This window comes from Hippopotamus amphibius, chromosome 2 (genome assembly GCF_030028045.1).
Source record: "Hippopotamus amphibius kiboko isolate mHipAmp2 chromosome 2, mHipAmp2.hap2, whole genome shotgun sequence".
Lineage (NCBI taxonomy): Eukaryota > Metazoa > Chordata > Mammalia > Artiodactyla > Hippopotamidae > Hippopotamus > Hippopotamus amphibius.
In genome coordinates this window covers 55,769,314-55,782,837 of record NC_080187.1, presented here as the reverse complement: position 1 = coordinate 55,782,837, position 13,524 = coordinate 55,769,314, and the positions used below count along the sequence as shown (strand labels likewise).

The 13,524-nt window shown below is 49.0% G+C and overlaps 1 protein-coding gene across 2 annotated transcripts in view; it reads left to right on the top strand.

Annotated features, from left to right (window-relative positions):
* Positions 1–9,376, top strand: part of LOC130845437 (L-gulonolactone oxidase) — a 29,471-nt gene extending 20,095 nt beyond the window's left edge. The window contains exons 7-12 of one of the 2 annotated variants that reach the window (XM_057722642.1): positions 53–160; positions 1,003–1,079; positions 5,190–5,339; positions 6,203–6,367; positions 7,799–7,889; positions 8,613–9,376. In XM_057722642.1, the coding sequence (XP_057578625.1) occupies positions 53–160; positions 1,003–1,079; positions 5,190–5,339; positions 6,203–6,367; positions 7,799–7,889; positions 8,613–8,741 (720 nt within the window). In that variant the 3' untranslated portion in view covers positions 8,742–9,376. The remainder of the gene's footprint in view (positions 1–52; positions 161–1,002; positions 1,080–5,189; positions 5,340–6,202; positions 6,368–7,798; positions 7,890–8,612) is intronic. The other variant, XM_057722644.1, reaches the window with a different exon arrangement.
* Positions 9,377–13,524: the final 4,148 nt, after the last annotated feature.

Sequence of the window (13,524 nt, the reverse complement as noted above, 5' to 3'; positions counted from 1 at the left end):
CCATCACCCTGTAACCAACACAGTCTCTGCTCCTTCCTCCTGCCGTGGACAGGTTCTTGACAACTTGGACAGCCACCTGAAGAAATCGGAATATTTCCGCTTCCTCTGGTTCCCGCACAGCGAGAATGTCAGCGTCATCTACCAGGACCACACCAACAAGGTAGCCGCAGTCATCTTCCCCATCCTCACACACAGTCCACCATCCGCACACGCCCCACCCCCCAGCTCTCAGGGCACCTGACACCTGCTGTCATCCCGATGGTCAGTGAGAGGTGAGAGGAAAAGCAAGGGTGAGCATCCCTGAGCCTGAGGAGAGAAGCTCAAAAGGCTGGAGGGTGGAAGGGAGAAGGAAGGAGGGCCCAGTATGGGTCCATGTGTCCACAGGGAGGGATGCATAGGGGTGAGATCAAGGGACAGCCTAGATGTGGGGGAGGGGTGCAGAGGACAGAGGTATGGGCAGGACAAGATAGGATAACAAGTCCTAGGCAGCTGGGGTAGACCTCAGAAGCCAGCTAATGCATCCCTCCTTCCCTCCATCTTTCTTACCCCCATTCACACAGGTGAAGAAACCCATGGTTTTGTCTCCCCCGTGTCCTTAGCAAGCAGGCTGCTTCTCAGCAGAAGAAAACAAAGCCCCCACGTAGGATGAGGTTGATGGGACAAGTCAGGCGAAGGCCAGGACACCGCCTGTGTGTAAGGGGCTGGCGGAGGGTTCACAACGGGCGATCACTGGACACCCGGCTCATGGGCTCTGAAGAGGAGGGACAGAGGCACATCTTTGTCTTGTGCAAAATACATAAATATGTAAACATACACGTAAGCAGGAAACAGAGGGGGATGAGGCATGGGAATCAGGGGTGCCACCAAGAAGTGAGGATTTCAATCATCCTGGCAGATGGGCCACCCCTCCCCCACGGCACACACAGCCTCTCCTGGGACCCATCTCCCTCTAAGGGGACACTCAGCCCTGGCCCCAAACTGACCACAAATTCTGCTTCCCAGCCTCCCTCCTCTTCAGCCAACTGGTTTTGGGACTACGCCATTGGATTCTATTTACTGGAGTTTCTGCTCTGGATCAGGTAGGAATCCAAGCGTATCTTTTCCCGGAACCTGCCATATACTGTTGGGGATGTGGTCCATCAGCAGAACGACATCTTTCCTTTAGGTGTGCAAACTAGTTCTGTCTCCTGGGTCCAGAGCAGGGGTTTTCAACCCTGGGGAGCTTTTTAAAAAGTACCAATGCCCACGCCCCTCTCCCTGGCTCACAGGTGATGTGAAGCTTCATACTGTCCTGTTTCTTACCTCCTTCACAGCCTAAAGTCTGTGCTCAGGCTCGGTCCCCATGTCTGCCACCAGGCATCTAACTATGAGTGATGGGGCAGGTTTTATGGGCCCTTGAGTGGTGATTCTCTATCCAGCCAAGACACGGAATAGCATCAGATAAAAATTTTTGAAATATTTCATACATGTCAATAATATAGGCAACACATATTTAAAGTATAAAGAATAATATATAGTAAGTCCCCTACACACAAACCTTCAAGTTGTGAACTTTCAATGATGTGACCGTGGGTTCTCATGTCCAGTCACGTACGTTTGTTCACGTGTCTGGCATACACTGTCACGTGCGTGCATCTTCTACAAGTGGTTGTGCTTTGTGTACTGTACAGGACTGTATGGAGTAGTAGTACAGTATCTTTGTTTCAAGCTCAGGATGTCCGGAAGCAAGGATAAAAGCAGCCGTATATAGCTGATTGTGTTAGTTGGGTACCTCGGCTAACTTTTTTGGACTTAGGAACAAATCGGGTTCACGAACGTGCTCGCGGAATGGAACTCGTTCAGATGTAGGGGACTCGCTGTAATGAGCACCCACACAGGTGCTACCAGCTCAGGAAACAAGACAACACTAGTACAATTGGAGCCCTCTTGGTGGAAGTCCCAGGTCACAGTATCTCCCCCAAAACGTAAACCACCACATCGAACTGTATGCTTACCGTCCTCTTGCTTTTATTGATACTGTAGTTTTCTGAATCCTGAAAATAATGAACTGGTGATTCGGCTTTGATAGTGATATTTTTCCATGTTGATTCAGATAGCTGTAATTATTCATTTTTCACCGTATGCATTTACCACAAGGTATTTATCCACACTCTTGTTGATGGATATTTGAGTTGTTTCCAGGAAATTTTTTGTTCATTACAAACAACGTTGCTGTGAGCATTCTGGAATATTGCTCCGGATGTCTTGAGTATATAAGCACGAGTAGAATTCCTGGGTAGCCAAGTACAAGCATGTTTAGTTTTATCAGATCAAACTGTTCTACTAAGTAGTAATACCAAGTTAACTGCCAAGCACTGTAAGATTCTCTGTGCTCCGTAAGCTGGACTCAGTTGGAACTGTCAGGCTTTTACCTTTTTGTGTGATATGTGTTAAATGGTATCTCATTATGGTTTTTAATTCTTATTTCCCTGGTTATTAATAAGGTTGCCCAGCTTTTCAGTTTATCGATCCTTCAGATTTCTCTTCTATGAAGTGCCCATGTATGTATTTTGCTTTTTTAAAAAATCGGGTTCTTTTTCCCTTAGTGTTTTGTACAGTTCTATTTACGTGTATTTTGAGCACCCGTCCTTTGCTGGTTATGTGTGTTGCATCATCTTCTCCCTGTTGGTGTCTTATCTGTCACTTTTATGGTGTTTTACGGTGTGTAGATGTATTCAATTTTATTGCTAAGTGTAGCCATCTAGTCTTTCATCTTGGGGACTTTGGTGTCTTGTTAAAGACAGTGAGCCCAGCCTGGAGCCCGCTGCTCCATCAGATTATGGATCAGGGATGAGAGCGGAAAATGCCCAGCCAGGCTTCTCTCCCTTCCATCACAGCAGCCTGGCAGCTTTATGTGCCTGGGTGTGGGGAGTCTGAGCCCAGAGAGCATCTAAATAAATTGGGCTCTAAATCACAGTTGCCACAACCCAGCTGGGGCAGACGCTCCAAGGGAGCTCCAGGGCCTCTAACCCCAGCCCCTGTGCCGCACCCCCCAGCCCCGCCCTCCGCCTTTTCGTGTCTTCTGGAAATTGCGTCCAGCCGGTCTCATCCCTGCAGCTCTGGGCCACCCGCTGAGCTCTGTGCCCAAGGAGGTAGGAATGAAAACTACATCGTGGATTAGGTACCTGGTGACTTAATGACTGCATTTTGATCAGAGTCAGTGTACCCCCGTGAGGGCAAGGACGCTGTCGGTCCTGTCACTCTCAATCCTCAGAGCCCCAGACAACGCCCGGCGCCTAGAGGGGGCGCATAGCGTTTGTGTAATAAATGCTAATGAAGAGTTTGCTCCCTGTCCTTGAGGTATTCAGTAGCAGTCAACTGTAGGGATGATGGAGTTGGCCCTGGCTGACCAGCATGGAGAGACAGGCTCTCTCGGGAACAGATCCCTGGAGGGTGAGCCAGGGCAGGGTCAAGCGCAGCTCCTGTGCTGAGAACAGCCTGGGGCCCTGGGGCCAGTGGAGCCCACCATGGCCAGGCTGGCCTGAAACACCAGAGAGCATCTGCCTTGAGAGAGACAGTGTCCTCCCCCAACACCACATCCCATGCAGCATGTACCCTTCCTCCTCCCCACCCTGCACTGTGTACCCTTCCTTTCCCCACCCCACCCCTTCCTCCCCCCACCCACCTTTTCAGGGTATACCCTTCCTCCTCCCACCCCTGCAGCGTGTACCCTTCCTTGCCCCCCCAAACCTGCAGGAGAAGGAGAAGCAAGAAGAAGGCTAATTTTGTTTTCTTGGCTTTCCAACACATCTACAGTGAAAATTTACTTCTTTTTTAAAGACAAAAAAGTAAACTTTAATCTATCTGTGTGTTAAGTATAGATTCAGAAGAATGTGACTTGGTGAGTGAGTTTCCCAGAGCAAAAAGCCAGATAACAGCTCCTTCATGGCCCAAGAAACGCAGAGTCCTCCTTTGCAACTCCTTGGGTAGCTCATTTCCAAAGACAAGAATCCACACGCCCAGCCCCCATCCTATGACACTGGCCCCCATTGGCTACTTACAACAATCAAGCCCTCCCAGGATGGCCAGGTGTGCAAGGAGGGCAAGTTACTACAGTCCTTATGTAAATTAAACTGGCAGCTACCTGCTAAAGTTAAAACTCTGCCTGCCCTTTGCCCCAACAATCTGGTAAGGATATAAGTACAAAGACGTTTGTTATGGTGTGTGTGTGATGGTAAAACACTGAAAATGATAGGTTTTGGCGAGGATGTGGAGAAATGGGACACTTGTGCACTGTTGGTGGGAGTATAAAATGGTGCAGCCACTATGGAAAACAGTATGGAGGTTCCTCAAAAAGTTAAAAATAGAATTTCCATTTGACCAGAAAATCCACTTCTGAGTATATGTCAGAAAAAATTGAAAGCACAGTTTCAAAGATATTTGCACGCTTGTGTTCGCAGCCACATTATTTACATCAGCCAAAGGTGGAAGCAACCCAGGTATCCAATGGATGACTGGATAAGCAAAATGGAGTATATCCACACAATGGAATACTATACAGCCTTAAAAAGGGAGGAAATCCTGACTCGTGCTACACTGTGAATGAATCTTGAAAATGTTATACTAAGTGAAATAAGCCAGACATAAAAGGACAAATATTGTGTGATTCCACTTACATGAGGCACCCAGAGTAGTCGAATTCATAGAGACAGGAAAAAGAATGGGGGTTGCCAGGGGCTGGAGGCAGGGCGCAATGGGGAGCAGTTGTTTAGTGGGGACAGAGTTTCAGTTCTGCAAGATTCTGGAGATGCACCATACAGCAATGTGAATATTCTTAACATACTGAACTGTACACTTAAACAATGGTTAAGATGGTAAATTTTATGTTACGTGTTTTTTTTTTTTTTAATCACAATTTGGGCTTCTCATCAAACCCAAACTCTGAAAATAACCTAGTCATTAAAGGGGAAGAGAAGGATACAATGTGGGCTGAAATCCATAACTGGATCACCCTGCAGTCATGGAGAGAGTGGTGGAGGGCGATATTCACATTCCCTGGAGGCATTTCCAGGCATACATGGCAGAGTATATAGACAATGAAGCCCTGGTTTGTAAAGGACTCGGCCCAGTGCCCAGAACACAGCCGGCACTCACTCACCACCAGATAATACAATGGTCACGTGCCGCTCTGCCCTGCCCACCCCACCCAGCACCTTCCTTCCGAGCCTCGTGGGCTGGATCAATCGCTTTTTCTTCTGGCTCCTGTTCAATGGGAAGAAGGAAAACTGCAACGTCAGCCACAAGATCTTCACCTATGAGTGCCGTTTCAAGCAGCACGTCCAGGACTGGGCCATCCCCAGGTAGGGGCTGTGCGGGCTAGCCTGCGGGCAGATCAGCAGCAAAGAGATCCCCTTGGGTCCTCCCACAGCCCTAGCACGTACACTGCCAGCCAGGCTCCCAGTCCTACCCGTTATTAGTGGGGGGCAAAGCGGAGGCCCTGAATCCACATCCCGTTCCCTTGTACCATTTTGCCTCTTGGGGAAACCAGCCAGGGGATCCCCTCTGCTCTCCCCGTTGACTCCTCTCCAGCCATGAGGTGGGGTAACAGCCGGCTTGGGCTTGAAGCATAGGGCTTCCTGGCCGGCATCTTCTTTTTCTGAAAGACCGTCCCTTACCTTTGGTCCCTCGACTGGCAGAGCCCACCTGACAGGCTGGGGGCCCATCCTCTGCATTGAGAGGGAACCCTACAGGACCGAGGCTAGGTCTGTAGCCCAGCTCCCTGCAGCTGTCTCTCTGAATTGCCATCTTTGTCCCTTTTCAGGAGAAGGGGGGGATGGTGCCCAGGGCTTAAGGGGTGTCTCTGTTACCATGTTTAGGGGCTGGGGCCCCCAGATTCTCGGGGCAAGACTATTAGAAAAAGTAGAAATCTTGGAATCAGAGTGACTTGACTCTGTCTGAAGAAGAGGAAGCTGGGACACGAGACAGCCGTGGCCAGAGACGTGAGGGGAGCCCCTGGTGGTGCGGGGGCCCTGGGGTGGGGCCAGGAGCATTAGGTAGGTCTCCACGTCCATGGGGAGGACTTTGAGAGCAGCCTTGAGGAAGGGGCCTCCTGGGGACCGGCAGCCCCGGCGCCCTCTTGGCTGGGAGACTGTGCAGAGCCTCGGGGGAGCTCGGGAGGCCCCTTCCTGAGGTCTGGGTTCTGTCCGCCCCGGGCTGAGTGCAGAGAGAAGACCAAGGAGGCCCTGCTGGAGCTGAAGGCCATGCTGGAGGCGCACCCCAAGGTGGTGGCCCACTACCCCGTGGAGGTGCGCTTCGCTCGGGGGGATGACATCTTGCTGAGCCCCTGCTTCCAGAGGGACAGCTGCTACATGAACATCATCATGTACAGGTAACCGGCCCGTGGAGGGGGTGGCCGGGGGAGGAGGGGAAACGGGTCCCTCTGCTTCAAAGGGACCCCTCTCCTTCCCCAGCTTTCAAGGCCAGTTCAGATGCCACCTTCTCCAGGGAGGCTTCCCCAATCCTGGCAGCAGAAAATAATCTTTCTCTCCTTTGAGTTCCAACAGCTACCCTTTTTAGCCTATGTTGTGTTAATGCAGTCACTAATTAATATGTAATATTAATGTTAATGTTAATATGCACGGCTATCGTTTGTGAGGTTAACATGAAGGAATGACAGCTTTCTGCTGTCGCATGTGCCTGCCCTAGTCAATGATTCCAAGAGCCTGGAACGCTGTGTTGAGAAGGATTCTGAGGCCAGGTTTCAGTTCAGCCGAAAAGACAATCATACCGGGATGCATTTGCCCATCTTAACCAGCCCCAGCAGGCCTTGTGCCGATACCTTATGCTCACGACTGCATTATTTTTTCCTAGTTAGTTGCACAGTGGTCTCCAGTATGAGGCTTATGGACACGCACAGTTTAAGAAACACATCTTTTCTAAAACTTCCTGCTTAAGACACGTCTACCTTCCTTCCCATCCCCCTTCTCTAACTTTGTAAAAGACAAATATACACTCTTCCAGCCTGAATCTTACTAGGCTGTATTTCTGCAGCACATAAAAACTCCCAAACTCAGGTGCTCCCAAGGGACAATTCAAGAAGTCGCTGTTGCGGAGGGGAGTCCGGAAGCCGGAAAAAGAGTTTCTGAAACACGTATTGTAGGGGAGGTGGCTTATTTCCCGTAAGGACAGACTTGCAGCCAGGCTCACTCCTCATCCATCTATCTGTCTGTCTATCTTATTCCTACCTGTGAATGCAAATTCAGAAGTGAGAAAGTCGTCATGGGGCTGCATCATAACATTTGAGTTTTTACAAATTCTAACTTAGACTTTTTTTCTGTCAGTAAGTCTGACTTCACAGCAAGGACTGACCAACTAGGTTATATGGCCATGCTTTCCATACATCGAATGAGGTGATTCTGATATAAATATTTATATATTTATTTAGTTTAAAGATTTGCGTGTGTATATATCTTTTAAATAATCTTTACATTAAATTTTTTCAATTTAAATTTTAAAATATTTAAATTTAAAATTCAAATCTTTAAACTAAATATATATATACGTATATATAAATACACACACACACATCTTTAAAATTATTTAAAATCATGAAAACTTTCAGTGGCCAATTAAAAAATATGCAAGAGGATGTAAACTTTTTTCAAATCCTTCTGCGCAAAAGCCCTCAAGGTGCTGGGTCACCGCCATCCATGTCCTGCGGGCACAGCCGAGCGCTGGGCACGGCACGCGCAAGGCGCCTGGTAACTGTGGGAGGGACTGGGCAGGGACAAGGCCTCACCTCCTTCTGCCCCCTCCCCAGGCCTTACGGCAAGGACGTGCCGCGCCTGGACTACTGGCTGGCCTACGAGACCATCATGAAGAAGGTGGGGGGCAGGCCCCACTGGGCCAAGGTAGGATGCGCTAGGCGGAGCCTCACCGAGATGTCAGCCGGGCAGCTGCTGTGAGCCGGGGCTTCCGCCAGAGGGCGCCTCTCTTCCCTGTTGCCCTTCTTGCCCGAGGCTCAGACGTGGGGAAATGTGGGCTAAGCAAGTCCCAGGGAGGAGGGCCTCCACTGCCCTAACCAGACCCAGCTCCCCTCTGCATTTGTGTTGCAACAGCTCAGTGATTGTAACGCTCTCAGAGTTTTCAGAAAAATTCCTCACCTTTCATTTTATTTAATTCTCATAGAAACCCTACAAGCAGGATAAGGCAGCGCGTACGTTCAACAGACAGGAAACGAGGGGTCTGTCAGAGGTGCTGGGACTTACTTACTTATTAGCAGTAGAGCTGGGGCCAGAGCTCTCTCCACTGTCGCACTGCCGGGTGGCAGAGAGAATGGGAGTTTAATGCTGCCTGTTAACACCCTCCTTCCCTACTCTCCAAAACCCTCCTCCCTCCTCTGCGGGTCTCTACATTATAGCTGCATGGGCCTGCATGCACGCGTGGGCATGTGATGTGTGTGCGTGCACACAGGGGTGCCGGTAAGTACGTGCGTGTCACGCTCGTGCTCTGTGTGTGCCTTGGGGGGTAGGAGCGTCACACATGCAGGCACACAGACACGGGTGCCTGTTTGCAGCCCAGCTGAGATGCCGGCTCCAGGGAACGAGACCTGTTATATCTGGTTGCTTCCTCAGGCCCACAACTGCACCCGGAGGGACTTTGAGAAAATGTATCCTGCCTTTCCGAAGTTCTGTGCCATCCGAGAAAAGCTGGACCCCACAGGAATGTTCCTGAACGCGTATCTGGAGAAGGTGTTCTACTGAAGCAGAAACAGAAAACAAGTCGAGCCCATCCCCTCCCATCCCCCAGGCCCACTTCCCATGAGGTTGAAGGCTCGGTGTCCAGCTGATGGGGAACAGACCTCTCCCCCCGGGCCCTCTGCCCCGGCACCCACAGCTGCTCTGACCCACAGCAAGGGGCCTGCATCTGGGCAGCCCCCCCCCCCATCCTTACGGCACAAGGAAGAGCACCAAAGCCCCATTTACCTCTCCAGCCTTTTAGCCCAAGCCTGTAGTCACCACATCCTGTTTCCCAGGAGACAGAGAAGCCCCCAAACGTTCTGTATATCTTGGAAGTCAGGATTCAGCTACTCACAGGTTCCACCTGCCGGTTGGGTGTCCAGAGCTCCAGGGATCCCCCGCCCACCCTTGCAGGGAGGGGTCCCACGGGCATGTGTTTGGGCACAGAGGTCGCATGTGCTGTGGTCTGCTTTCTTTCACTCTTGAGGGTCTTTCAGATGCTCAGGTGCATGCCCCCTGCCCTGAGACTGACCTCTTCCAGAGGTCCACCTGTCCATCTGACCTCCCATAGCCCAACCTGCAGCGTGTCTATTCCAGGGAATATTTGGGGAGTGAGACTCTTCTTGCCTCCTTTTTAATAAAGGCCAAGAGTTCATTCACTCTCTGCTCCCTCCTCTTCATCTCCAAGGTAACCCTTTGAGAGCAGGAGACTCCACGATTCCCCGGCTTCCCTCCAGAGGTAACAGATCTTGGACTTGCCTGGAAAATGCTCTTCATACTCCTTTTGCAAACGTAGTTTCAAGTTGCCTCTGACCTACCGCATTTTGTGGCTCTTCTTTCACCAAGCTTTTGTTGAATATTTACCAGATGCCAAGTGTTTTGGGGGAATTAAAAGAACCTTAAGAAAGGTTCTTGGCACCAAGAAATTTATATTCTAATCATATGACTCATAAGAGATTAAAAGGCAGAATATGCAAAGAACTCCTACAATTCAACAACACAAAAACAAACAACAGGTCAAAAATGGGCAAAGGACTTGAATACACATTTCTTCGAAGAAGATACACAAATGGTCAGTAAGCACATGAAAAGATGCTCCACATCACTAACCATCAGGGAAATGAAAATAAAATCACAATGAGGTGTCATTTTACACCCATTAGAATTACTATTATCAAAACAACAACGACAGAAAATAACAAGTATTGCCTTGTCGAGGACTTGAAGAAACTGGAATCCTTGTGTATAGCTGGTGGAAATGTAATAAAATGGTGTACCTGCCATGGAAAATGGCATGGAAGTTTCTCAAAAAACTAAACATAAAATTACCACATGATCCAGCAATTCCACTTCTGAGCATATACCCAGAAGAACTGAAAGCAGAAGAAAAGAAAACAGATATTCGCACACCCATGTTCACAGCAGTTTTATTCACAATTGCCAAAAAGTAGAAGCAACCCAAATGCCCACTGAGAGATGATGGCATAAATCAGTTGTGGATACACATACAATGGAACATTACTCAGCCTTAGGAAGGAAGGAAACTTTGATACAAGGGTGAGTCAAAAATTATCCACACTCTGGCTGTAGAATTTACAGAAGTTTTAATATAGCCGGAGTGCGGATAATTTTTGACTCACCCTCGTACATGTTACAGTGAATGAACCTTGAGAATATTCTGCTATGTGAAAAGACAAAAAGACAAATGCTGTACAATTCCAATTATGTGGGATACCTAAAGTAGTCAGAGTCACAGAACGTGGGTGCCGGGGGCTGGGAGGAAGGGAGAATGGGGAATAGTGTTTAACTGGTACAGAGTTTCAGCTGGGGAAGATGAACAATTCTGGAGATGATGGTGGTGATGGTTTCACAATAAAGTGAATGTACTTAACGCCACTGAACTGTACACTGAAAATGGTTAAAATGGTACATTTTATGTTATATATATTTTTACCCCAATAAAAGCAAAGAAATTTATATTCTAATTCGGGGAGACAGGACTAACGTGCACAGGACATTAAATAGCAATACCAGCAAGTGTGTGATGAAGGGTCAGGGAAATGGCACGGCCACAGAGACCTGGCCAGTCCACTTGGACTCAACTTCCCCAAAGAGGCTGGCTCAGGACCCAAGTCTACAGCCTCAAGGGCAAGAACTGCTCCTTCAGCAGGGCCGGCTGTGTAATTCACAGGGCCCAGTGCAAAACGATTAAGAATTTCAAGACAGCGACTATACTTCAATTAAAAAAAAAAAAAAGAATGTCAAGAGGGTGACAGCAGAGCATTGAACCCAGCGTGGGGGCCTTCTGAGCACCGCACAGGCCGAGCCCCCGTGAAACCAGCCCCGCTCACCACCACCAGGTGTAGACAGGAGTTACATGTCAACTTACTGGACTACAGCCTGAATCGCGTCATCGAACACTCACCTAGGTGTGGTTCTGAAGGTATTTTGTGGGTGCACTTAACATCTACAGTGAGTTGACTTTAAGTAAAGGAAATTACGCTGGATAATGTACGTGGGCCTCATGCAACCATTTGAAAGGCCTTCAGAACAAGAACTGAGGTTTCTGGGAGAAGAATAGATTCTATCTCCAGAGCTCCTGGCTGAATTTCCAGCCTGTGGGGCTGCCCTACAGATTTTAGGCTTGAGCCAACTCTTTTAAATCAGTCTAACATAAACACATACATTGGTTCTGTTTCTCTGGACGACCCTGACATAAGGAAAGAGATGGATTGGTGACATGAATACACAGAAAAGTGTGGCAGGCTAAATCCCGAGGCTTGGGAAATGGCAGAGTCCGTGTCACTCCCATGTCCTACAGATGAGGAAACAGAGGCTCAGAGAGGTGAGGATGTCCAATGTCACATAGCAAGTTAGGAAAGGCAGTGCCCTTAAATGTTTCAACCAAAGTACATCTTGAAGCCCTATATTTTTTTTCTTTCTTTCTTTCTTTTTGTACTTCCATGCCTATATTTTCAATAGCTTGAATTTAATTTTTTTTTCATTTTATTTTTTATTTTTTCGGCTGTGTTGGGTCTTCATTACTGTGCACGGGTTTTCTCTAGTTGTGGCAAGCAGGGGCTACTCTTCATTGTGGTATGCGGGGCTTCTCATTGTGGTGGCTTCTCTTGTTGCAGAGCAGGGGCTCTAGGCGTGTGAACTTCAGTATTTGCGGCTCGTGGGCTCAGTAGTTGTGACACATGGGCTTAGTTACTCCGTGGCATGTGGGATCTTCCTGGACCAGGGATCAAACCTGTGTTCCCTGCATTGGCAGGTGGGTGCTTAACCACTGCGCCACCAGGGAAGTCCTAAATTTAATTTTTAAAATCTATGAATTTTGCATTCTATTCCATTATGTAATTGTGTTTTAAATTTTTGAGTAGTGTTTTATTTTCCAAATTTTAAATGACATTTCTGTTCTTGGAAGGAGTGCCATGTTTACTGTGTGCTTTTATGGTCCTTCACATCTACCCCAGGGACAGAAGTACAAACATTAAGGAACACACAGTGCAATGGCTTAAGTCCAAAACCCTGAGGTTCAGTAAAACTTCAATTCCTGGAATGCTAAGGCAAAAGAATGTTCTGGAAATAGATTTTCTAATTACCAGAGAACCCAGGTCCCCTTTCTGGATCAGGCTTTTGATGAATATAATTTACTCTTCGTTTGATTTGAGATCTTTTGATGCCTAAAGACTATCCTTTCCCCCAAATTCTCATTGCAGAATCCTTTTGATATCGAGTGTGTGCTGAGGTCATAAATTGTGCTCCTGAAGGCATCACTAACCTAGATCCACCTTTTCTCTCCTCCCTCACCTCCACCTGGCCACTGCTGGTCCAGGTTTCCACCAACTGGCTTCCCCTCTCTCCCAGCACTGTCCTCAGGTCCAAGCGTCGCGTAGCGTGAGCCTCAGTGGCAAACACTCTCTTCATCTCAGGGGACTCAGGAAATTGTGGGTGCTGAGGTTCAGAGCCTGTACTTCTAACAGTGAACACTGACTGCCAGCAGCAGCTAAGAAATTGGCCGGAATGATGAGGAAGGGGGTCCCCCTGGGCCAGTGTGAGGCTAGATCGTAGTACAGCATCAGGGCTGTTGGGTCGTAAGTGGCTCTCAAAGTTGAATTTGGGGTGCGTGGTCACGGGCCAAAAGGGAACATGCAAATGTCATCAAGCAGAGAGAGTGAACTGTGGGCAGCTTCCCCCCTCAGGGTGGCCTCCTGGCCCTCGCACCGCACAGGTGCACAGCCAAGGAAGGGAGGGCTCCAGGTGAGTGCTGAGGGTCCCAGAAGGATGCATCACCGCTCCGGAAGCCTCCCCAAATGCAAAGATGTGGGACATTTAAAAGCCAAGACGGATACCTCCTCACTTCCCTTGTAGGTGTCTCTGCCTGGGGATAACCCCAAATCAGCCAAGTCAACTTGGCCACCTGCAGGGGCTGGGCCCAGAGGACAGATAAGGGGAGGTGGGTGGGTCAGCTGACTGAAGGGGCGGGGGCAGCGAAGCCCAGGATCAGGGGAGCCAGAGCACAGCTCTGGTCCTTCTCTCAAGGTCAACATCCACTGTCAGCCCAGGAACAGGGACTCATGGTGCCCCCTGGCGGCAGCTGCCGGATCCTGCGAGGTGTAGGCACAGAGGAACAAAGCCTCCCCCTTGGACCTAAAAGCGTGAGGCTGGCTAGTCCCAAACTCTGAAGCCACCAGGAAAGCCTCAGAGAAGGGAGCAAACCCCGAGGGGCACCCTGGAGGAGAAGCGCTGCCGAGAGGGAAGAGCTCTCTTTGCAAAAGTAGGTTTCAAATTTAGCAGGGATGTC